Raw genomic sequence first — 26546 nt, 5'->3', positions numbered from 1 at the left:
ACTGGGAATTGTAGTTTTTAGCAAACGTTACTGAAACATGAGTAAATAGTGCATTTGTTGGGGACTATTTTCAGCCACAGATATGGTGCACTAATGAGGATTTTATTGCAGCAAGACAGTAAATGTGGGATTGATTCGTAATAAACTACAGTGTGTGTCTGTGGTAACGAAGGAGCATGTCGCCAAGTGCAACGGTGTGACTCGTGTCACAGAGGAAGAAGCAAAAGCCATTATTAAACAAGTGTTGCTTGTTTAACAATTGTTAGTCAGATCAATTAATTTTTGGCTCTGGTCTTTTAATGAGATTTGTTGGCAAGAAAAAAAGCTTTGTAATACCACAAAAGTTGAGTTAAGCTAAGTTAATCATGATGTACTTGTGTGGTGTTAAATATGCAAGAGAAAATGAATCTGGCTTTTTCGCTTGCCTTCTTCTGAACACACAGTGATGCATCATGAGTTTGATATTTTATTGACATAAGATGTGGTACTGTGACAGGTTTGCAATAATAAATCATTTACAATAGGGTTACAGCAACAGATGCTAGAAATTCAATTTCATAAGATGCAACGATAGCTCTCTCCATACATTCTGTATTGCTGGCAACAATTATGGATATACGTTGTATATGTTTGTGGGAGTGCTTAAGACAACGCTGCTTAAAAATATGAGACCTGCAATAGAGACATGAATTGAGAGAATATAATTTTTTAAAGGGCGTAAATCCACAGTCTAAATGAGAAAGGATAAAATGGACAGTGGGCTCATGCAGGCACATAAATGTATTTTTACATTAAGTATGAAAATAGTGTGACCAACACAACTTATATGCTGAAAAAGCCTTTTCTGTTGAATAGATAGAAGCAAGGCTTAATTTCATTATCAGGGTAATACCAAAATTTTTAATTCATTACCTACACAAACTACATCATCACTGGACTACACTGGACTAGGGCAACTCTGGGCCTTAGGGCATATGCACTCCATTGCTCTATAGCACACACAACGCCAACACTAGAGGGTTATATTGACACTAGCGTATTAAAAACATAAAATTGGCATTTAACCAGAGACATTTGCTTGAATGCTTGGTCCTGTGAGTTTGGTTTGGCAGAGGTGCCACAGGTTTAGACTGGCTCCACAATAATGGCATTAAGATTACAAAAACATTTGCATCAAAAGAAAAGGAAAACTTATTACAGCATACGTATTACAGAATGGAAACTACTGCAACAATAAAGCCAGTTAAAAGGAAACACGCAGAGGTAGATGCACAATAAATAGGAAATGACAATATAGGTGTATAAAGCCAGGTACAACTATGTGGTTGCAATAAATGGGGCTATTACAAAAAGAATTACATGTGAAATAGTCATTTGAAAATATCATACTAAAAACGGAGTGGCATTGGTGTGTGAACACATAATCAATAGCTGCTATAAACTGTAGTTTGTGTAGTGGTTCCAAAACTAATGAGTGAAGGCTTTCAAGTTGAAAATAATGGCAACCTGGCAATATTGACCAACAATTTTAAGCCCACAAATGTACGCTACTTGCCAGTCAGAAGCTTCTTAGCTGCCTGTTCTACTAACCGTTTGCGTCCCGTCCACCTACACAGCTTGTTGACAACTAACTGCACTGGATGTATTAAATATTTTCAACATTACTTTATAGTTACATAAAAATTTGCTCTTGCCAAAACAAAACAGGTCCAGGTTTTCTTTGCTTTTTAATTAAGGATTCTGTTTTTATGTGCTTTTGGAATTTGGCCATTAAAAACACCTAAAAGGAAATAAGACGTTTACACTTAGCTGAGGTGAAAGGGGTGGAGTGCCAATAAAGATAGAGAATAATAAAGGAAAGGAAATAAAGAAAGAGATCTTTGTGTTTTGTCGCCTGTAGTGTAAACCCTACGCACTGCTGCCATCCAACATTACACGCCTCCACTGCACCAGGTAGACAAAATAAAGATCAAAAATGGCAGCAGACAAAAATATCACGGTGTGCATAGATGAATACATTCATGAGTGTAACATAAATCACAGGTTAGAAGCAGTAATGAAATGCCATATTTTAGTAGTAACATTAGAGTTACTAATGCTATATGTAACCTCTGATTAGCATTTTCCTTTTCCAACTTTTTTAGAATTTCACTTCAGATTTGTGCAGCCTTTAGACAGAAACTTTAGTATTTGTCACATTAAATACAAGAAGCTGTGTTAAAGTCATTACAGCAAAACATATGCTGTTGAGGCTGCATTATCTTTGTCACTTAAGTCATTGTAGGCAATGACCTCCGGGAGGCAAACCTGCTATAGAACTGGCACTGGCAGCTTCTGACAAACACATAGGTTTCAACTCTCTTTACACAGATTAGTGGCAAAAGGATCAAAGGAACAAATCAATACTGTATTATCCTGTAGGTACAAGTGAAGCAAAGCCAGTATCAAAAATAAATCAAACTCGAAAGAGGTGTGAGCTGCGCACAGTACAAAATAAAAAGCAATGGCTTCACAGACACTGGGGAGATATTTTTTTCCCCATTCAGGACAGTTTTTACCATCAGTCACATCTTCACAACATTAAGACACTAAGTTAAGGATGGAATGGTAGACACGTTTTCACTGGGAGGTAAAAATCAAAATGGGGAGTTGAATAAGAAGATTCAATAATGCTTTGAACTGACAAAATAAAGGAAACATCAACAGTGTGTTTACCTTGGTATTCTGATGGTTTGTAGCTTTTTTTATGATGTTCACCAAACCATTTTACACAAAGGCCAGGGCTTTTTTGTTTTCAGTACAGTATTCGACAAAGCTACAGTATGATGATCACCCCCAACACTTTTGTTTTAACATTTGCCTTATTGATCTCTGGAAGAGCAATAAATCTGTTACTCCAGATTATTTAGTATCCCTCATTTACTGTTTGGATTCCTTTGTTTTGGCAGTTTTCTGCAGATGAAAGAAAATGATAAAACACTGCTGTTTGTTGTCAGGATGAAGCAGAGTTGCTAAGTGGTACAGCAGGTCAGTTCTTCAGCACAGAGTCGTACATCTGGTAGACGTACTGAGAGACCTCAGGGGCCCGACACTTGAGAGACAGCTATGGAAGCAGAGAGGAGAAGACACAGGGTTACAATGGAAGACACCTTGATTCACACTTCTTCCACCTGAAAGAGGCCATTTTTAAAGCCTGGACAAAGCTCTATTTACACCACTAACACAGCACAGTTTAAGGATGCAGGATTGGAAAAGGGCATAGCAGTAATGGACTTTTCCTTTCACATTTTAACTTGTATTTACCCTTTAACTTCTTCAACAGGTTATCTTAAAGAATACTTTACTTAATACTTTGATTAATGCAAGTATCGGGAGCCTGTGAGTAAGTCATAGCAACGTCTTCTGGCAGTTAATTCCTGAGTAGCCTCAGTACATGAGGAGTAGTAGGCCAGAAATGGACCTCACTTATTGATTTGACAGCTGTGAGCTCCCACCACTGACTTTGGCCTTCTCTGATTGGTTAGAAAGCACAGGCTTGCTGAAAAACCTTAGGGGGGAATATCTCTGTACTGCTGCCACATTGTTCAGTGAGCCTGGGTCATGGAAACCTTTCTCCACATTAAGATATGCTTTGGAGCATATTTCAACTAAAAAAATATAAGAGAAAACTTACACATTGTAGCTTTAATATCCTGGTAATCAATACAAATGTTGGTAGAGTCCATAACCATTTGAAAGAATTATTTGTAGATTTTTTTCGTGTTGATCAAAAAGATCTTTAAAGAAGTTTTTCTGTTCTAGTTATTCACAAACCATAGTTAGGGGCAAGGATTCCTGAGGCCTGACCGGGGTAAACTTGTTTCCACAGTTCTTCACAGTAATTAGTGATCTAGTTAAGTTTGAAGGGCAATATTTGGATATAATGTTGTCCATACAAACTTAGCTCCATACTGGTAAAGTTGGTGGAAAAAATGGCTCTAGATTGCCGTGATACTCAACAAGACTCCACTATAAGTGCAGCAGTCTGTCTTCTACTCCAGTGGGGCGGCGTTTGTAAAATGTCACTATGGTGCCCTGTTGTAAAAACAGATACTGTACCGTATAGTTGGGGTTGCCAGGCTGAATGCGGAGCTCGGCCAAGATCCAGATGCCATTGGTTAGCTTGAGGGACTGGTAGAGCATGTCCTGGCCTTCTACGTTTCTCTTTGCAATGGTGTAGATGTTGTTGTTCTGCAGCTTCCCTGATACTGTGTCTGCAAGGCCAAAATTAAAGTTACTTCAAGTAATGAAAACATCACTCAACAACTATTTACTGGACAAAGAGAAACCACATGAAACACACGTAAGAAGCTGTAATCACTACTGGAGCAGTAATCACTATACTGTAGGTACTAACACTAATGTATGCACGAACTAATGGAAACTCTGCTACTGGCAAATGGTTTATCAGGGAATTAGTGGTAAATTAGCTCTATGGGGGTATTAATCAATCATGACAGACAACCTTCAGATTTCAGTAAACCTGACCAGGTATACTACAACACTGGTCCTGGGCAGCCACCATGGGTTATTAGCCATTCTGCTGCCAGGATAACAGCAGTACAATCATGAGCATATTCTGAAAGGAAAGAAAGTTGGAGGTATCCCTCGGGTACAGAGGAAGAGGAAATATTGAAGTATCCTGAGATAGGCATGTGGGTGGAGAAAGAAAACACAAGAGAAAAGTGTGAGGTCTTTGGATGAGTTGTAAGAGGTTATCAGACATTTTTGAAGTCTTTCAAGTGATACTGGTGCCCGTGCTAAAATGAACTTTTCAACGTGAGGCCTGGGGACTACTGAAGGACCAAAAGGGGACAACTGCTTGTTTGTCACAGGGTAGGATGAAAAGCAGTAAGTTCTAAACACGATGCCCATCTATCTGCATGTTTCAGTAGAGACACTTTGATTTTGTTTGTATATGCGCATCAGAAGCTTTAATAAATAATCTCATGTTTTGCAAGCAAGGAACTTCCTGTTGTTTTATGCTATGTCATGAAATATATTTCATAATAATAATATATATTTTTTTCTATTAAGCTGCCCTTTATTATTACATTTTGATTTTTAGTCATATGATGGATCACTTTGTCTTAAAGCTCATCATCGTTCATCAATCACAGGGTCGCTGCCTTGCACCAGTGACCCATGTGACTTATCTAGCAAAGAAAGGAAACTTTAACTGGTCAGCTGGTGTTTATATTGAACACTGGATGAGGACAGATCAGTTGTAAAAACTGAACTTAAGCCAGCAATAATCTTTGTAAATGAATCTGTCACTCCTGCAGTGAAAGATCCTACGAGTCAAAGTTAGAAATGTTAAAAATCAGCTTAACAGACAGCAAGCCACAACTTGAATAAGAGCAGGGAAGGCATCTTTTTAGCCATACATCATATTTCTGCTTTGAAAGAACAAGATGTTATAAAAATTGCAATACAATTGAAAGCATTTTTTTTAAACAAAGTTGCCATTTACACAGGGTAACCCTCTTTACCTGCATTTAGGTGGCACTCCTTTATCTGGTACTGAAGCTCATTTTCATTGGGGATGTCTTTCCAGGTAGCCAGGAACACCTGTCGCTCTGAAGAAAACAAAAAATAGAAACAACTTATGAACATTAATAATGAAAAACCCAAGAACTGATTTCCACACACAGAGAAAGACTAAATATTATTGGATGATTGATGCAGCTCTAACTGGATTTTAATTGGTATCAATTTGCTGTACTTTGTATTTTCAGGAATCACTGTCACAGTGGTGCAGTCTTAAAGTCTGCAGTAAGTCTATTTAATGAACCTTTTCATATTCAATCTGATAACTATATGAATTAACATTTTCCAAGTGTTCCTGCTCCAGTGGCTGTGGAAGATGTTGTTTGATAGCGATGGTTTTATAAAGTTTTTTATACCCATTTTTCCATCCTCGACGAAGAATATGTTGAGAGGGATGAGTACGCTGAAGTAGAAAACATCAATGCTGTTCTTCACGGCAACCTGTGAACAAGAAACAAAACAGAAGATGGGCTTGATATTAGATCGCTTATATAAAAAGTAATTTTACACACTTGGTTTAAATTACCATCACATTATATTATCTGACAAAAGAAATAACACTTTTCAATGTCAACTGCAACTGCAATGTAAAAAATTATATGTAAAAAAAGGTCAACTCAACAACAGTTTTCAAAATACACTTTCTGGCTAGTTATGACTTCACAAGATTTCTGGCAATAGTGAATATTTTTGCATTTGGTGGCTGGAAAATTATTCAATGTGGGACTGTGATGTGAGATCACTAGATTAGTAGAAAAATAAGATCTGACTCAGTGTCATTTGCTGTTGAAATGCACTCATCTCTGGTGGGCAAGTGCTTGTGTGCCAGTTTGTCCCTTGTGAAAAAAAAAAGTTAGCTGCTTCCCTCAGTTTCCAGTTCTGGTTCTAAGCTAAGCTAACACATCCTGAATCTATTGCTTTCTTAGATGCAAAAAAAATTGTTACAAACTGTCTCCATACTTTACTGTATTTTGCCCTGAGTCTTTTATAGTCTGTTTTTGTACTCCAAAAACATAAAAAAACCCCAAAAAACAAGGTAAAAGACTGGTTTATATGATGTGATTACTGAGTAAGAATTGTCTAATAAAAAGTGAAAATGTTTGTTTTGCTTTGCACTGGTGTTGGCAAGTCAGCATGGTCTTTGCTTATGGAAGGAAAAAACAACAGAGACAAGTGAAAAATACAGAAATTGCACCACATGGGGGGAAATCACTAATTCACTAAGCTGAGCAGTCAGACAACTCTTTCTCAATGACTAGGGATGGGGTCCAATTGGATTTTATTGAATTTGAATCAAGTCCACTTAAATAATCCTTTCTGATTCCTTTTCGAATCTAATTAGGTTTACCTTTCAACAATTCCACCAGCTTCGCTGTGTGGTCATTAAAGTGAATTTGCAAGTAAAAAGGCCAAAAATAATTACACCTCAAAGATTTCTAAGCAGTTACATACTGTGTATGTTTTCTATTGCTCTTTGCTAATAAAAGAAAAAAAGCAAGGAGAGATAAAAGGTTCAATAAATTGTACTTGTAGATTTTGTGGTGTGCGGCTAGTTTCAACGCTGCTGCACAATCTACAAGTAACGGTCGGCCACAGACGCTCAACAGTGACCGTCTGCCGGTTAGGTTATTGGGAATGTGTCGCACTGCTGTTCAAATGTCTGGTGATTGAGTGTTTCTGTACCTGTAGATTATTGAGTGGGTCCATCTTCATCACCGGCCCGATGGTGTTGATTGGCAAAGAGACCTCGATACTCTGGCTGGGCATCAGTGGAGTGTGAATGGGTAGAGGACTGGTGGGGATCATCCCAAAACTACATGTAGGAAAAAAAGAAACCAAAAAATAACCATCAGTGGCATTCAGTAGTAAAGTAGTCTGATACAACAGTCTTATTGTTTTGGAGAGGTGTTGATATGGACCACAAAGTTGTATCAACACCTCTCTAACACAGTTTCAACAAAAACTGAACATAATAAACCAGGATTTTATTGCAGGGCTGTTGTTCAATGTTAATCTTAGAAGCGAGAAAGCTGTAGCCATGAATGGTAGCGGTCTGTGTGAACAACCCACATCTTTACATATTATTAACTTTATTTTCAAGAAAGGCAACAGCACATGTAGTTAGATCACCTGCTGGTATGAAACATATAAACCATTTGCAGCAAAAGCATCTTCTTCCTGGCTCCTATGTGTGGTTTACATGTACTGACATCTAGTAAACTGACTTTGAGTTAAGATTTTATTTATCTGTGTGTTGCTTTTAATTTGTTTTCTTACACAGGATTCTTCATTTGGTTGGTCTGGGTCCTTCAATGTTTTTCCAGCTGAGAATAATATTTTCATTATCTGAACAGGAGAGAGTGTCTGTTCATATGCCTAAACAGATGTGATAAAGTGAATGGTTGAGAGTTTAACTTTTGTACTTGTGGCAAAAGACTACAACCTTTAAAATGAGCCAAAGTTTAATCACAATAAGAAGGCAACATGGCATGTTAAGATGGAGAAATCAAAGCAACACCCGAGTCACCAAATATATGCAGTAGTTGAAAACGATTTCTACCGCGAGTCATCTCACCGACCTGTTCTTGTTGAACTGGATAGCGAAGTCGGTCATGTGCTGCAGGGCCTTATTGGTGAAGCTCATGTCCATGTACATGTGGCCCTGGCGGCGAGAGAAGGTTCCAGAGATCTCCAGTCCCTTGGCTTTCACTGCAGGCAGCCACACCTGGAAAAAAAAAGCACCAGTGAAATCAATTCTATAGATTTTTTGTATACTTTTAAAACTTGTATATGTACACTTCTGAATCATGAGGGATCTCACATTTCTGCAAAAGCAATTTCACCATTGACCTGGTCGGTAGGTACTCGCTGCCTCGCCAGCAGCAAGTCAATGTTTAGTTTGTATTCTGATCGACATTAGTGCTGCGTGTAAGAATACTGCCCTCTCATTCATTTCAATGAGACTCTCTGTGGTCGCAACAAAGGGTGCAAAAAAGGCATCACACCCCCCCAAAAAACTGAATCTGGCTCAACTGGCTGCAACAGAAAACATCCAGCAGGTATACATCCCTGGTAGATTACTTAGTAATGTCGATGGCATATTTTAACCTTGAATTAACATAACTGCGGAAAATAAATTGTTGCTGTAATCTTTCCATAGTTTAAACTCTTTTACAGCATCCGATAGACCTTCAAAGCAAATGTGTATTTAACACAGTGTGACTGACTTTGTGAATGGCCCACAGCTTTACTGTGAAGTTATGCAGCAGTCAAAATCTAATATAAAAATAATATAATAATATACTTTATTTATATAGCACCTTTCATAACATAAAATGCAGCTCAAAGTGCTTTACAGGAAGAGGTAAAAACAAGCAAGCAGGCAAAAAAAAAGATATTTTATAATATTAAAAGAAAGGAGAACGATAAACACAATAAACAATAAAAAACTACAGTGATAAAAAGAGGTAAGAGGATAAAAGATAAAACAGGTAGTAAATAAGCTGATAACAGTAAAAGGCAAATAAAAAGGTTGAGTTAATTAAAAGCAAGACCATAAAAATAAGTTTTGAGCTGCTTCTTGAAAATATCAACAGAGGATGCTTGTCTAAATGTGGTTGGAGTTTGTGCCAGATCGCTGCCTCACCATAACTTTTTGCATTTTGTTTGTGGCACATTTAACAAGCCAGCGTTAAGCGACCTAAGCTAACGGTTTGGAACATATTCTGACAAACAATCTGAGAGGTATGAAGGTGCTAGAAACCACATTGGGCTTTAAAAACAAGTAAAATAATTTTAAAATGACAGTTTAGTAATTAGTCTGAAATAATTTGGATTTTTGGAAAAATATACAGTAAGACAAACCATTAAAAGCAGCGAGTGAGCCTCAGTGATCAGCTTTTTATTATTCTAGGTGGGACAACAGGTTACAGGGAGCTGACCCTTTGTAACAGTTAGGGTTATGGTGGTAAGAGAAGAACTAGCACGTATGTGTGAGAAAGTACAGCTTCCCCTAATCATAATACTGCATCGTGTGTGATGCGATTACACAAAAGGAAAATCCGAACCTTCTCTGCATGTGTTTTAAAACTCTTGTAACCCTACTGACACAGTCTAAGGATTTGTGAGACATTCCTGCTTCTGTTGTTTTGTAACTTTTTCTCTAACCCTAACCCAGCACAAAGCTTTCACTACTGCCTTTACTGTGAGCGATACATCTAGTACAGACTGAACACATGTTCTCCATTATTCAGGTGAATTCTGCCAGGACTTCCGAGGCTGAAGTCGTGTGAACTCACTGCTTTTGGAGCTACGTAGCCTCCAGTGGTGATGGCCATGCCTGTGGAAAGCTCAAACAAGTCGTTGAGGCCACTGCTGACAGCTGGAGGTGCAGGTGTTGGTGACGGAGCGAAAGTACTGGGGACAGATGAAGGGATGAAATTCTGTCCAACCTACGGCAATCACAACAGAAAACACACACAAACACACATAATTTAAGTTACCATAATTTCAATAAACATCACTGACAAGGTGCTATGAAGCTAGAAAAGTAATCGCACAAGAAAGTCATGCCAAATGTTCTTCTTGTGTAACAGAAAACAATTAAAACTCTTCAGTGATTATGAGGGAAAACAAATAAATTTCAACCAATTGATGTTATGTAAAAAAGCCAAAGCCCTTATGACAGAGAAAAAAAGATCAAATGTGAGGTGAGTTTGGTTTTGCATGTTTTAACCCATTAATTACAACACTATGATGATGCGAATACAGTGAAATTAAAAGGATAGTTACCACTGTATAAATGGTATGTTGCCAAATTTATATAGTCTCACAGTATATCTTCATATTGCTCAACCCTTTACTGGACTTGCCACCACTCTAAATGCCTGAACATTTTAAATAAGAATCTCATTGCTCATTTGTCTCTGCAAAATACTTTAGAAATGCAGTTTGGTGAATAACGTAGGTGAAATTTAAAATTTCCAGAACACCTTGTTCTTCCAGATAAAAAAATTGGAGGAGAGACCAATAACAGCCGAGTGAACCCTGTGTTCATCCAGTTAGATGGTGTTTCCAGGTCGTGAAAATGGGCTAAAACATGCAAAACATCCGTGTCGTCTTCTAACTGAAGTTATAAGAGAGTGAAACAGAGAAGCCAGGTTTAAAAACTTTTGAAGAACTAGTTTGAGAGTGTGGTAGGTTAAATTCTGGAAGCATGCAGCATGCAGACTGCCAAACAGAGGGGCTTGACTTACTGCTGGACTTCCCCCAACACCTCCGCCCAGGTCTCCCCCCAGCTACAGGAGAGAGGAGAGGCCCCCAAAGACAGCATCCAAACATCACAGACAAACCAAACACACAAACAAAGACAGAGACAGAGACTTTCTTAGCAACCGCAACCCATCAAGAGGAGCCCTCACTTTCTGGGAAAATAGCAACTCTGAATGGTTATGTTAGACAATAAAATAAGACTTTAAAAAATCTGCAAGAAGATTATCAAGAAGTCCAGATATTCCAGCAGCTTGGAGAATTTGAAAAGTGACCATTAACAGAAGCAGTTAAATACAGCAAGCTTAATGTAGCTCCATGTTGGAAAGAGCATCATACTTAGGTTTAAGGCAGGTTATTAATGTGTTAATGTACAAAATGTATTCATTCTGGATTTTAAAAACATGTTTAGTGATATCTTTTTCAGTTTTCAGAGTGTTTTTGTGTCTGGTTACACAGAATCAACATAAAAAAGATATAAAATATTATTTAGCAGTTTAACTTGAAGTAAATTGAACATTATAACCTAACAAAAAGGCACAATTTAATAAAAAAAATGTAGAAATTTACTCAGAATCAGAGGGAGGAGCAGATTCAACACTCGTCAAATGTAACAAAGTGTTTATCTTGATTGCATCGGCTCACTCATTCTTCCTTTAATGGCTACCACAATATTTTATTCCCACGCTATCAAACAATCCTATTGGCTGGCGATAACCTTGAAACAGCCCCACCATCAACAGAGCTCATAAACTATTTTTAGAATAGTGTAAAAACAGAGTTTAAATTAAATAATTGGAGAAAAAGAATGGGTTGATCCATTGTAAAGATTCAACAGATAAGGCTGGTGTTATTCTGGTCATTCTCAATGGATCCCAAACAAAGACTAAAACCAACAATGCATTAGTCCTTCTCGTAATAGTTTCAGACTTTCCAACTCAGTATGTAGCATTCAACAACAATTCTTTACAAATGTATCACAAATAAATATTTAGATTTAAAATAAATGGTTTGTGGTGATTTACAACTGCTGTTTTTAAGAAGGAAAACAAAATTATTCTGCAACATCACTTGTAAGCCCTCAGATGATAGGAGTGTTTAATTACAGCTGTAAAGATTTTACGCTGTGAGTGGCTGTAATCGACTTATTGTCCTTTGAACGAAAAAAAAAACATTACTCAAATTTAAGCAGTCATATTGGTACAAAAACAAGGAAGCAGAGAAAGCTGACTGAGCTTGATCAATGCTTCCACCCTACAGCAAAATTTAAAAACTTCAAGTGATTCATCTAATTTGTGCTTGTAATGAGAATATACATAAGTTTATTCACATCTCTAGAATCATGTATATATATATATATATATATATTTGTGTGTGTGGGTACAAGCTCACCAAGCTGTCCAGGCCCCCTCCCAGAAGGTCCACTGCACCCATCTGCATGGAGGAGACCTGGGGCACATTGACAGGAGGGCCCAGGTCCAGGTTGAGCAGGTCACCCAGAAGGTCTCCCTGGCTTGGGATGACATGTGGCTGATCTATGGCGGCTGCTGGCCCACCGCTCACTGGGCTCTCACCAGTATCAATGCTGTCATCGGAGAAAACAGTAGTACTGGTAAGGGACAGGTATTTGAAAAAATTCATTACCAACAGAACACTTTAGGGCTGTAGTCTGCTGGTCGACTGGTTGATTAGTTGGTCGATATGCTCTCGTCCGACTAAATTTTCATTGGTCGAATAATCTCCGTGTTACTTTCATAAGGAGAAAGGTGCTACATCAACAGCTTTCCAGGATTAATCCATTATTTCCTGCAGCGGGAGGGACAGACTAACAAATTACCTGTGAAAACAACGGGGGTGTATTCAAAACACCTCCGTTGTTTTCACAACTTTGAACTCGCCCAACCTAACGGAGACTGCTGGGTCTAACTGTACTCAACGTACTGAATGTTTACTGAATCAGCGTTTCTTCTGTAATAATATCAACGAACCCCTGCCAGGCCAAAAGATATTTTTTAATGCCAAAAATAACGCTAAATATTTAGGAATTTAGGAATAGGGCAGTGCTCAGTATGTTTGCGTAGCGAGCGGGAAAGAGTGGCAAGAAAGTGACGGTGGATAGGAGCGGAGCAGAGGAAAAGGTTAGCGGTAAGTTGTCAGTCTGGCAATAAATGTACAGTATATACTACAGTGTGTCAGTTAATAAATGCTAAAAAGTCACATCTGTTGTTTCCCCACGTGCTGAAAAAGCGAATGGGGTTAGCTCCAAAGTTAGCAACAATAGGTTAGCCTAACCTGAAGAGGCAAAACGGAGAAATGTGAGTTCAGTTCAGGGATCGAGGGATAACTGTTAATTATGATTTCTCATTATTAAACATGTATTTGGTTGACAGAAGTTCACTGACATTCACTGACAAAATGAAACCTTCAATCCCCGATTTACTGTTCATAAGCAGCACACACAAAATATTTCTCCTCTACTAGAAGTCAGTGAGACATGAGGAAACATCTCCAGGGTGTCGGGTAATGTCTGATTCTCCTAGACAGTTGGTGGAGCCTAAAATGCACTATGAAATATGGACTGGAGTGCTCTGTGTCTTCATATATTATAGGATTGAATTTGTGTTATCAGTTCATAAATTGATGACACATGTTATATTACACCACATCCTGTTAGGCCACAGAGTGTTGCTCAAGAGCCAGAGGTCTACACTAGTGGTTTATTCAGGCACATATAGTGTATTTTGTTGCGTCTTCTCTGTTTCACATGAATGACATACAGTATTTTACCAAGTGTAAACAGACAGATAACTTCATTCAAGCTCAATGCTATGCAAAAAAACACTACTATATATAGCACACTGGATAATTAGGAAGCTTTTAAAAACATCTGCACTAGTCTGTAAAGCCTTTAATTCTTTGTTCAGATTCAGCTGCTGTATGTTTGATTATTAAGCTGTAAAAAAAAGAGATATGGAACAGAAAGCAAGTCCTGTTTCATTATTCACATGGGCTACTATTGTTTAAAGATAGACTTGAAAAAATGCGAACCTATACTATAAATTAAAACAAATCGGCAATTTTTTGATTATTAGACAGTTTTACAGGATTTATTACATTATTGGACTGCCAGATTTTTTTGAAAGTAGGGGGACTCTGAATTTTGAGGATTTAGTTATTTTTATCTGTCATGCATGATGCCTGGATATTTTTTATGCATTCTTTTTGAAAATTACTACAATAACAGAAAATACACAAATCTAATCTATCAATATACGTTCATGCGTAGTAGAGCCAGTGAAAGTTCTACACAGTGCTGGTGTTCTGCAGGCAGAACAGTGGGTGGCAAAGGTTAAAATGTTAAGTAAATACTATGCAAGGCATATTGTCATTATGTGAATAGTGCTTTTGTGTCTGACCTGCTGTGCTGGACAGGAAGGTGTTTCCGGTGGATTCCATGGCTGCCCTCCACAAAGGCGCTGGGGGGTTTGTGATAGACAGAGGCCAGGGAGCCGATGTGGCAAATGAGCTCATCCAGCAGAGTGGGCTCAATCAGATCTGTCTCCTCTGAGATCAGTGGCTTTTCTGACAACACCACCTCCTTGGCGGTCACTGGGTCAGTGGACAGCAGGCGCCAATAGATGTAGCCCCTGTCACGCAGGTCAGGGTTGTCAGAGTCCTGCAGAAGATGAGGAGAGGTCAACGAACACGTACTGTAAATTATTTTTCTTGCTTTCAATTGCATTTATTCAGTGTAGGATTTAGATCTTGAGGACCACAGTTGGACTAGCTGTTACCATGATGGTAGCTGAAAAGGAGAAAATATACTTTTGATACAGAGCGCTGTGCCTCTCAGGAGGTGCAAAAACAAAACCAAGATATTTACAGGGCTGTGTAAGAGCAGGAAAAATAGGAAACATCGTCTAGCAGTAAATAAATAAATCATGAAAGTGATGATGTAAACTTGCACTTCTGCAGAATAAAACAAACTACACTTGACAGCTCCTGTGTGTTTTTCACCTGAGTGGCCAGGCTGAGGACCTGCTGCACCAACTCCTGAGTCTCTGATGGCTTCTTAAGGAACAGCTTGACGATGGCAGTCAGCAGAGTGAGCTGGACCTGTAAATCAAAGCACACACTGTTGTATTACGGTCATTTGTACAATGCTTCCCAAATTCCATCCGCCCATCCTTGCTGTGGGAGGTTGAAACAAGAAAAGTATGGAGATAGCCCAGAAATGTGTATGCAAACAGGGCTGAGGCGAACCCCCTACTCAGCCGATAATAACAATTATAATGCATACAGAAAATCCATTGTACATGGCCTGCGCTCCAAAACAAAAGAGATGCGGTGCGTTTACATGACTTTAAGTAACATTTAGTTAAGAAATCAGCTGACTGGAGAAAGCTGACTCTCATGTAAACCAGAAACCTGGTAACCATTGAGGAAGGGGATTAGAGAAACCTGATTTCCCCAGTTAAATATCTTCTAAAGAACGCACATTTCTCTGCCATGTATAACCAAGTAACCAGGTTTTTGAATCGGCTTTTTACAATTACTTGTGCATGACAAAAGACTAAAAACAGGTAAAGCACAGCGCGGAGTGGCTGGATGAAAGAGGGATCATTAGACGGAGCAACACATCCTCATATTTTAAATAAATCCATGCAAAGTCCAACTACAACTGACACTAACATGAAGTAGCCACTAGAAGACATCAACAATTCATTTGGTGAGTACAATGTTATCATAACTGATGGAACTGTAAGCTCCAAAAAGTTGCATAAAGAGTGTTTATCCTTTAAATACAACTCAAGGAGGTTCCTGTAAGAAATGTATTATATCAAGTAAACTGTCCAAACTCAGCTGGGCTGAATTACTATCCAATATCATTTCTTATAATCTGATTAAAACATGTTACTCTGCTATAAAATGAGCCCTTTGGAACTTAATTTTCAAAGCAGAGTTACAATGAATATGATTTAAATGCAAATCAGTTAATTTTTGTTAATTTTTTGATGAACCCACCTGAGTGCTTTCATCATGGAAGCCCTCGAGGAAGCTTTCCAGCAACTCATCAGCATTGTCGATCCTCTCAGCATACTCGCCAACAATCCAGATCATGGCGGCACGCGCATCAGGCTCGTCCAGAGAGTCCAGATTCTCACAAAGTGTGGCGATGATGCTTTCATACCTGGAGAATACCGATATCAGCTTATAGCCTCAATGTACAATGTATACTAAATGAAAGATGGACGTGAAGCTGATTCTGAGTAGACGATGCGTCAGATATGGATGTTGCTGCAAAGAAGCTACAAATGCTAAAACGTGGACGCTTCACACACATCTTCAACCAGGCAACACAGAAGATCTATCTGACCAAATGTGAAATATGGTCACAATCTCCCCTTTCGTTACGGAGTTATGGTGTTGAATAATAGCCAAAAAATTAGCAGAATATTATGATGTCACAATGAAGTTCACCTTTGACCTTTTGGATATAAAATGTCATCACTTCATCATTTTATCATATTGGACATTTGTGTGAAACTTTGTCATAATTAGCGTATGAATTCTTGAGTTATGACCAAAAAATGTATTTTGTGAGATCACAGTGACCTTTGACCTTTGACCAACAAAATCTAATCAGTTCATCGTTGAGTCCAAGTGAACGTTTGTGCCAAATTTGAAGAAATTCCCTCCAGGTGTTCCTGAGATATCAAGTTCATGAGATTGGGATGGATGGACGGACAGATAACACAAAAGCATAATGCCTCCGGCCACAGCTGTTGCCGGTGCGGAGGCATAAAAACCTTGTGAATCAGACTGCACTGACAGTTACCCAGCATGCAACACTGGTCACAAATCTGGGCGGACTACGTAAACTAACAAAGTTGATGTTACGGACTGGTTAATTGTTCAGTGGGAAACATACTTGTTGGGGTACTTGCGGAAGATGTCCCTGATGACCACAATAGCCTCCTGAACCACATAGTTGACCTTGGTCTGGATCAGGTCCAGCAGGGTGCTGACACAGCGCTCAGCTGATTGCTAGAGAGGAACAGTACAGAGACACCATGACATCATCACTTGGGGGAAAAAACAGTCCTCATATATCATTTAAATTTGTTTGTTGGCGAGGAAGCAGACTGAATGTCAACAGGGAGCCAAACAGACGGGACATCAACTAACAGACTGTGATTTTCTTGATAGCATGGATGTACACAGACTGCAAAGGGTCAAAACGAAGCCAAGCTAGAGCAGATTAAATGTGGATTTTAAACTTGACAGAGCATCTAGTCTTCAGAGTGTTTTTTTTTTTTACCTACATCATCAACCAGGACAGAAGAGACCTGACAAACCTGATCAACATCTCTCAATAGAAGGGTATGGACAACTGGAGCATCTCCAACCAGAACATCACATATTCACATATATAATGTACCTGACGTTTTATTGTTCACTTTAAAAACGTAGAGATTTTTTTTCTTTTGCAGAAACAATTCCCATATTAGCAAACTGAATTGTGTTGATCTCTCCTACTCTGCCTCTGCCTAATGTCCATACTTATATGTTTCTGTGAGAAACATTTCTATAATTTCTCCTGCGTTGCAGCAAGAAAGTACACGACAACAAAGTGAAAGTGAATCAGTGATTGTAGCTTTGAAGCCATAACTTTTGTTTTTCATACAGATGCAGGACCAAATGACAAGTAGAATCAACTGTTAAATAACCACACAGGGATATGACGGATACATTTTGTGAACTCTTTCTGTACAGAGATTTACTCGGGAACATGAGTGAATGAGTTGTTATGATATTTCTACTATCACAGCGCTCTTGTGACAAAAACTGAAGCGAATTAGATTCTTGTGCTGCGATTCACATCATAAGTTTTCAGTGTCGAGATCAGTGGCGATCATTTCTTACCTCCACTTTGATGGCACAGCGTCCGATGGCTCGTACAGCCTTGCGCACAAAATCAACATCCACCTCTGTGGCGTATTCCTTGAGTTCAGCCAGCACCTGCAAGAAAGACAGAAAACACCAGTGAAATACACTGTATGTGTACCAAATACAACACCACACACTGATATTCAACAGCTGGTTTAGTTACAAATTTATTGATTTAGTTCCAGTTTGACCCATTTAACAAAATTACAGGTTTTTGCTCAACCTTCTAATAACAATGGACAGCAAGATTTAAACAATAAAAATCTATTAATCCATCTACTTCATTTGAATGGAGTATATGTAGTGGTGTATATACAAGAAAAAGCACAATCACATGTTTCACATCACATGCAAACTAAACCCTCTAACCAAATACCTTGTACATTTGTTACTGTAAACCCTAATTGTTCATTGTTAGAGCATACATCTATGTAGCATAATTATCTTCTACACAAAAGGTCCCATGATGTTGTGTTTCATGTACCTGAGCGATGTTGGCCTGAGAGGCCAAGCGGATCATGATGTCCAATTTCTCCAGTTTCACATAGATAGGGTCGTTGTACTTGACAAAGAACACCTTGATCTCCTGCTTCAGGATCTCGGGCCTGCACACATGAACACATTACACGTTAGACTGTGGGAAGACCTGATCCAGAAGAAACAAGTCACAGAGGACATTTGGTTGTACTTAACAGGGAGAAGCATGATTTTTTTAAAAATAAGACATAATCTATTCAAGGACTAGACATTTACATAATATTCCGTAGACAGTAGATGTTTCTTTTAGATCGCTAGATAAAAGGCTCCTACTGTAAGAGAGTGTTATAATAGGTCACTTGTATCCCTTATGTTGCTCGGCTAGCAATGTTTTACCTGGATGTCTGCAGGAGTCAGTCAGTCCTTATTTAATATTAATTTTATTCATTTTTAAACCTTTCTTTGATTTGTCTTTTTTTAAATCCTGTTTTGTTTTAAATGTTCCTATTTCTTGCATCTGTCTTTTTAGGTTTTTCTCTCATTTTTTGAGAAGCACATTGTATTGCATCTTTTTGTATGAAATGTACTATCTAAATGAATTTGCCCAAAACATTCTGTGTCCAAGAACACCGTGTTAGCACGTGGTAAACGCAAAACAAAAGTCTGAAACATGCTAACAGTCACAGAAAATCTTTTGATGATCCTAAAACCAACAGCTTCGAAGGGCTTGACAGAAAATGAACAATATCAATAAGCAAAGCTATTATTCAGCTGTAAGCTCAGGAAATCCCCAAACAGCTGAATCCAATAGTTAATGACTTCTTTAAGATGGTAACAAAGTAATTAGAAACAGCTATAGCTTGTCTTCTTTACTGTATTTTATTTCCTGGTAGGTAACCGTCTAAAATGTGATAATATTTTTGTAGGTTACCCTGCTTTTATTTATTTACAGTATTTTTTTTTCACAAAAAAATGGTATGTATTCCTACATTATCTTATTCAAACTTACTTATCTTCTGGAGGAAATAAAGAAGGGAGGTCTAATAGTGATAAAGCGTATGATGGTAGTAGCAACATGAGGCCATCTGCAGCTATAAATACAAACCAGCTTCTGCATTTTGTGATTACACACCTTTTCTGGACGATGAGGTTAATGTTCCTCAGAGCCACGTACTGGACCTCAGGCTCTCCGGAGAGCAAGGTGACCAGCGGTGGGGATAACTTCTTCAGCAAGGTGTTGTAGTAGTCAGAGTCCTTGGGCAGCAGCTCCAAGAACTTCATCAGTACCTTGACAGCTGACAGAACCACTGCGGAGTTGGCGTGAGACAGACGGGGAGTGACACGCTCACAGATGCTTTGAAAAGGAAGGAAGGAAAGATGAAAGTGAGTTAAAAAAAAAATCTGAATCAAGTTTGAGTGTCACAGTGTAGTGATAGTGTTGGGCTTATATCTGCTCTTACACAGCTTTATCTTTTAATCATTCTTATTTAGTATCACAAATTAACTAAATTACCCCAAACAACCAAACAAACATATTTTCTCAATACCTCTAGTGGCATCTAGCCAAGTATGTAATATTGGTTTTATATGTCCAGGTTCTGTGATATCTGTCTCTGGGATTCAGGTGACAAAGTCCACACCAGGACATTATTAATAGCTGAGCATTATCTCAGATATTAGATGTTTAATCATTTATGATCAGATGTTTACAGTGAACAGAGAGAAGCTTTTGTCAGGAGAAAAGACTGAGTGCTCATATCTGATCATGTCTCCATCAGTTAATTACACTAAACTAAATCAATGTGCAGAATGCCTCACGCTGATTGATATCACAGCCAAGTTAGCTGTAACCTTCCCAAAACATGACTACAGTAAAAGTAAGAGTAAAGAGCAGAGAGAGCTGATGGCAGCTGGTGCAGGAGGAGTCAAATGTTCATGTTTTTATATACTCTAGTTCTAAATGTAAAACACATATGTAGGAAGATTACCACAGTCGACTGATCTTTTTACTGTATTCATAAATACATTCTCCCTACTGCTCAAATAAAACAAATAAAATACAGTTTCATCAATTCTCTTAAAATTGCCAGGAGAGTCAGCGATAGTCTCTTCAATCATCAATAATTGGTATGATGGTCAGTCAGCACAACCCTACACTCCATACTTCAGTCTGAGAGTTTGTTACCTTTGGGCCTCACGCTCATCTTTGGGGTTGTAGTTGGACAAGCAGTCCAGGATGAAGATCTGTCCCCACTCTGTGCACTCATTGAGGGCCGTCAACAGCTTGTTGATGTTCTGGGGATTGAGGTCCAGCAGGTTGCTGTTGGGGTGAGACTCGCTGATCTCAGACAAAGCAGCAACTGCATTGGCCACGACCTAAAGGACACGAATGAGACGTTAAAGGATAACTCTGCAGCTATTATGCAACAAAACAACAAAACTCAAAGAGCAGTCATTTCACAATTGACACACTACTACTCTTTGTTCTATCATCTAATAACTAGATCACAAGACAAAACAGCTAACATTAAGCCTCACCTAAACACAACCTAATCCAGGAAATACCTAAATTCACCTGTTTGAGTAAACCTTTATTCCACTGGGTTATACTGAAGAACAGAAAACAGATATAAAGGCCAAAATATTTATCAGAAGCTGTTTCCATGATTGTCTTGGCATGAAATGACAACCTAACAAAAAAGGCTCCAGGTTGAAAGTATCTTTCCATCATCAGCTTGACACCTACCATGGGATTTGAGTCAGCAATGAGGTCTCTCAGGGAGTCCAGGAATCCCTGATCCTCCACCATCTGGGCATTGATGTCATGAAGTTTAGCCACACACACAGCGGCCGTCTTCCTCACGTATGGGTCCTCATCCTTCAAGCATTTCCTCAGCGGCTCACATAGGTACTCAGTGATCTTGTCCACTCGGATGCAGCCCATGGTGCGGACGGCCAGAGCCCGGATCAGAGGGTTGGGGTCCTCACAGTCCTGGAGGACAGGACGAGAAAGGCAATTGTGGTTTTAGTCAGATTAGATTTCATTAAAACGCTCTCCAGAATTCCACACAAAAAGGCTGCTTTCTCATTTGAGTGTGGACAGAGAAAACAATAAACAGCATTTTCAGTTTTATCCTCCCTAGAACGGATGTAGCCACAGTTTAAAATACCTGGTGGTTGAAAAGACAAATCGAGTTCATTTAGGTTCTTGCCTTGACAAAGCTGTTGACGGCCATGATGGCCATGTCAGGCTGGCTCTTGGCGTAGTTCATTAAGTAGAGATACACCAACTTCTTCAGCTCCAGGTTGTCAGTCTGCATGCAGTTGACCACATCTGGGAACAAAGAACTGACAGCAAAGCACGAGGACTCTGTTAGAGTTTACAGTACGAGGCTTCAATGTGTAAAAGTGAACAGAGCTCCACAAACTGTTTCCTCCCTATTTCTTACATTCCTACTGTGTATCAATCAATGGTGTTTAAGTTTTTAATGAGAAGAAACTGGAGTTTAACCAGGTTAAAAAGGTAACTTCTGATTTTAACAGTGTGGTTGTATATCATTTAACCCTCTGTAATTAGGAGGCTAGTAGGTTTTGTGTAGTTGTCCTTGATATGATGTGACAACTAATCTGCTTGACCAATCACAATCGACTGCACCACTAGTAAGTATCACTTTCTGAGCAGTGCTGAAATATAGTTACAGGAACTCGTCCTGAAAGCTGGCAGAGAGCAGTGGAAACAAAAGAAGATCCTATCATAATGTTGAATTATGTTTAGTTAAGTCCCTGCAGTGGGAAAATGGCTCAATGAGGGCGAGGCCACTTGGCCTTCTGCCTGTAAATCTGAACCATTTTTTTGTGATAAAAGGTTCAAGATGTGTGGACCAGATTTTTTTGTTCAATAATACTAACTAAAATACTACCATTTTCTCCTCATCTTAAGTGCCATTTCATTAAAAGATTGCCTGCACACTGACAAAAAAGTTCAAGAGGTTCTTAAGATGCCTAAAAATCTATTAATTTCATGTACAAAAGTTATCCCATCATGTTAGGGGACTGTTGATTTTGGCCTCACGCACCTGACACTATCTTATGAAGAGTCTGGATTCAAGAGTGTAAACCCTGTTACTATTCTCATTGTCTTTAAGACTAACTCACTGGTCTTGTTTTGATTTGCTGGACACACCAAAGTCAGCAATTTATGGTGCTGCCTGGTTCATGTCAGAGTTTTAATTTTCTACTGTACCTGACATCTTTGCCAACAGTCATGGCAGCAATGACCTTCTTTACGGCCTCTTTTCTCTTCTCCTTCTTCTCATTGTTCAGTTCTGCCTTCAGCTCAAAGATCTCCCCTGCAAGAGGAATCACACAGTGTTGGCAGCAGCAGGGTTTGAATATACCGTTAGACAGAGTGGAATAAAATATTTTTACAACTTTAAGCTACTTGCAGTAGAAATCAAAGGAAACAGAACATTAAAGGGTTAAATTCATTCTTCAATAAGCAGATAAACATGTTTATCAGGTTCTTCTGACCGATGATCAGTTAAGCAAGACGTCCTTCCCTACTCACCTTTTTTGTTTGTTGTGAAATATTTGGAATCCGTCATGATTGTGGTCTTTTAAGTCTGTACAAAAGAAATACATTGAATCAACCTATCAGAAAAATCTGCAATAATGATTCCCATTCCCATTTCCTGATCTGCAGAGTGATTTTGTGGCATAGTGATCATCAAATCGCAATCATGTTCAATTAATTATGTCATTTAGTGTACCAGTCCTCCCCCCATCCCCCCCATGATCTCGTTTGGCTTAAATATTATCTGCAGTAAGTACATACAAAGTCAAATTGGATTCAAACAGTACATCGAAAAGTGAACAACAACACTTGTATTCTGGACTGCAGTTTCCAGTATGCATGCATCATTATTTGAATACAGATGACTGTATATTTGCATATCCCAGTATAACTGTAGCCATCACTGTATTGTCTTATTATTTTATAGATCTCCAGATTAAATGAAAGACACAAATGCACTCTCACGGCATCTCTGTCTGTTTCCTTGGGGTTTTTCACTTGATATTTTAGCTTCTTATTGCGAAGGACATACACTACACAGCTAAAAGTATGCATACACCCCTTTTTATTAGTGGGTGCTGCTACCTCAGCCACACCCATTGCTAACAAGGTCATAACATAAAGCAGACAGTATAGCCATGCAATCTCGTACTGAGGGACTCTGTGACTTCCAGCGTGCTGCTGTCACAGACTGCTATCTTTCCAATAAGTGAGTTTCATAAAATGTCTGCATTGCTTAATTTGCCTCTGTAAGCTATAAACAGTGTTATTTAGAAGCGGAAACCACACAAACTCTCAGAACAGGACTACCAAGTGCTGAAATGCATTACTAATCATTTCAAATCCTCAGTTGCAACACTCACAGGCGAGTCCCTAACTGCCCTGGGAAGCAACGTCAGCACTATTCATCTGCAGCTTTGTGACACGAGCTTCCACGGTTGAGCAGAGGCACACGTGCATATAATCACCGTGAGCGATGGCAAGTGTCGGCTGGAGTGTGCAGCACACTATGACAGCACCGTGGAGAAGTGGAAACATGGTGTCTGAGATGATTCAGGCTTCACTATAAGGCTGTCTGACGGAGCAATTTAGGTTTGACAGATGCCGGGGGAACCCTGCCTGCCTGAATGCACAGTGTCTACTGTAACATTTGGTGGAGGGGGTCTGGGGCTGTTTTCATAATTTGTACTAAGTCTTTAGGTCTAAGGAAGGGAAATCTTAATGCCAATTCATATATGATGTTTAAGATGAGAGTATGCTCCCAGCTTGTGGCAGCAGGTTGGGGAAGGTCCTTGGTGAAAATGATATTGTAGAAATCCTTTTTAAAAGAGAGTGGAGGCTGCTACACCAGCACTTACACCCATGTTTTACAATGACATGTTCAAAAATCACTTATGGACGGTGGGTTCAGGTATCTACATATCTTTAGCTAAATGTATGTCAACAACAGGTTAAGGTATACGACGTTCACTATTTTGCTGTCATAAAACAACAGTCAGGTGCTCATACTAACACTGAGAGAGGTTTTCCTCACTGTGATCATTCCTCCTGTTAATACTGGCTATTAAAAGATCCCCTTCAAAAGTGTTTCGATGTAAGTGATGGAGGCCAAAATCCACAGAGTGTCCACACAGTCATTTTGTGCAAAAACACATTTAAAATTTATCTGAAGCTTATATGAGGCTTCAGCAGTCTAAGTTAGTAATATCAAGTGGATATCTTCCACATTTACAGCCTTTTTACCATAAAATTCCCTCTTTGTGTTTCCCTGTTGAGCTGCGGTGGAAATATAGTAACAAAAAGAGGGAATCTGGCACTAAAAAGACTAACATTGAAAGAGATCTGTTGGATTTGACTCATTTTGAAGGCCGAAGCTTCATATTAGCTTCAGATAAACTTTTAAATACATTTTTGCACAGAGGGAGGACTGTGGATTTTGACCCCCATCACTTACCATTGTAAGTGCATTATGAAGGGATCTTCTAATGGTCAGTATGAACAGGAGGAATGATTACAGCAAGAAAAAACATTTCAATGTTCATTTGGGCACCTGACTGTTGTTTTAAGACAGACTTGAAAAATTGTGAGCCTGTCCTTTAACTCTAAAAGGGAGCTAGTATTTCTGTACCGTTTGTAGGATGCAACACACACATATTAAATAATACTCAAAACTGTCTCTCATAGTAAGAGCTTATTATTACATTATTATTATTATTACATTTCAGCGTGAATAAAACGTAACTTAACTATGGCTTTAACGTTAACAGTTATCAGTTAGCTCCTAACGCCGGCTATATGTTCCTCTCATCCATTATCTTGTTACATTTTAGTTACCTAAGACGAAGCCTGAGTCAGTCGTGACTTGGGTGTGACAACGTTTTGATTTGACCTCTCAAACGTCACGTAAGCTACAATTAACTTGGACTACAGCAGTTTCACTTTGCTAACGTTAGCTTGCAGCATGCTAAATACATCAGTTTATAGTGATCGGAGCTAACGCTAGCTTCCTCAACCTAATAAGCACAAACAACAAACCCAACCAAAATTTAGAGATACCAGTAACAGCAAGCTTTTACCGTCGGTGTAACTTGTAATGTTGTACCATTAAATCTGACATTAAAACAGAAAAGTGCCCAGCGGCCCTTTTTCCATTGCTGCTGCTGCTGCTGCTGCTGCTATGTTAACGTTAACCTAGCTATGAGGTGATGAGCTGGCCATCAGCTCATCCGCTCAAAAAATAGCAATAACATTGTAGAAATTCTGAATTGTAAAACACTTCAGATACCTTATTGGGTGTATGTAAACGGGAAATTGTTACGGTGGGTGCAAGACGCAGGTTGGTCCCTTGCCTGGTTGGAGGAGGAAGATGGAGAATCTGGATTGTGATGTTGCGTTCACCGTCATCGGAAACTGGATTACTTCCCCCTTGAGTTGGAGTCTCGACAGGAATACTGGATTCCAGGATGTGATGTATCACTAACAAATTGGAAGGGTGGTTGGTGGACAGATCGACCAGTTTCCATTGTAATTGTCGTCTAGGTTCATAAATAAAAGACAATGAGTAGTGCAAGCGCTGTATCGTAATTGAGATATTTATACACAGATTTCGGGCGTGACGGGTTATAAAACCACTGTTTCCAATAGTTTTGAATGTAGCACGAGAGGAAAGGTTTGATTGGGATCTCAATGATGTCCTGACTGTCAGACTGGAAACAGCATATTTACACACAAGGGTGTTTTAGCCACAGTGAACTGACTGTTTGACCCTCTTAACCATGTCATGACCATTGACTGTATGGTCATGAACGTAACATTTAGCTAATAATAAAAATCCTCCAAGTTAAAGTATTGTTTTCAAAATTTAGCTAAGTACAAGTACAGAAGTATTAAGTATTAATTAATAGCAACATGTATTTAAAGTATCAAAAGTAAAAATTCTCATTGTACATAATTGCCCTTGTCAGAGTGTGATATATCCTGAGTGCTGTACAGTGATGGGGAACATCACATAGTCTGTGTAAAATAGCACCTGTGGCCACACACACACTATCCCGAAACAATGGCTCAGTGCTGGCAGTGCACAAAATATGTTTCTTTTCATGCATGAAAAGCAGTTGCATGATGACAACTTTTATTATTATGCATAGCAAAAATGCATGTTGTCACACAAACTTAATACTGATGTATA

At 38.9% G+C, this 26546-nt stretch overlaps 1 protein-coding gene across 3 annotated transcripts; it reads right to left on the bottom strand.

Moving 5' to 3' along the window:
* Positions 1-453: 453 nt before the first annotated feature.
* Positions 454-25751, bottom strand: ap2b1 (adaptor related protein complex 2 subunit beta 1). 3 transcript variants are annotated; one of them, XM_042431118.1, is made up of 22 exons: positions 25644-25751; positions 22853-22907; positions 22529-22634; positions 21498-21633; positions 21032-21277; positions 20471-20661; positions 19418-19639; positions 18293-18413; positions 17785-17880; positions 16790-16905; positions 15883-16048; positions 14875-14973; positions 14274-14533; positions 12250-12442; positions 10845-10886; positions 9888-10040; positions 8169-8314; positions 7273-7402; positions 5946-6030; positions 5532-5618; positions 4099-4253; positions 454-3103 (listed from the first exon to the last, which is right to left on the bottom strand). In XM_042431118.1, exons 2-22 carry the CDS (start codon positions 22887-22889, stop codon positions 3029-3031), a joined length of 2862 nt encoding a protein of 953 aa, XP_042287052.1. In that variant the 5' UTR covers positions 22890-22907; positions 25644-25751; the 3' UTR covers positions 454-3028. The 3 variants fall into 3 exon arrangements, with proteins under 3 accessions (XP_042287052.1, XP_042287053.1, XP_042287054.1); XM_042431119.1 differs by lacking the exon at positions 25644-25751 and adding an exon at positions 25435-25555; XM_042431120.1 differs by lacking the exon at positions 10845-10886.
* Positions 25752-26546: the final 795 nt, after the last annotated feature.

The sequence above is a fragment of the Thunnus maccoyii genome, chromosome 13 (genome assembly GCF_910596095.1).
Source record: "Thunnus maccoyii chromosome 13, fThuMac1.1, whole genome shotgun sequence".
In the NCBI taxonomy this organism is placed as follows: domain Eukaryota; kingdom Metazoa; phylum Chordata; class Actinopteri; order Scombriformes; family Scombridae; genus Thunnus; species Thunnus maccoyii.
This window is presented reverse-complemented; position numbering and strand designations above follow the sequence as displayed.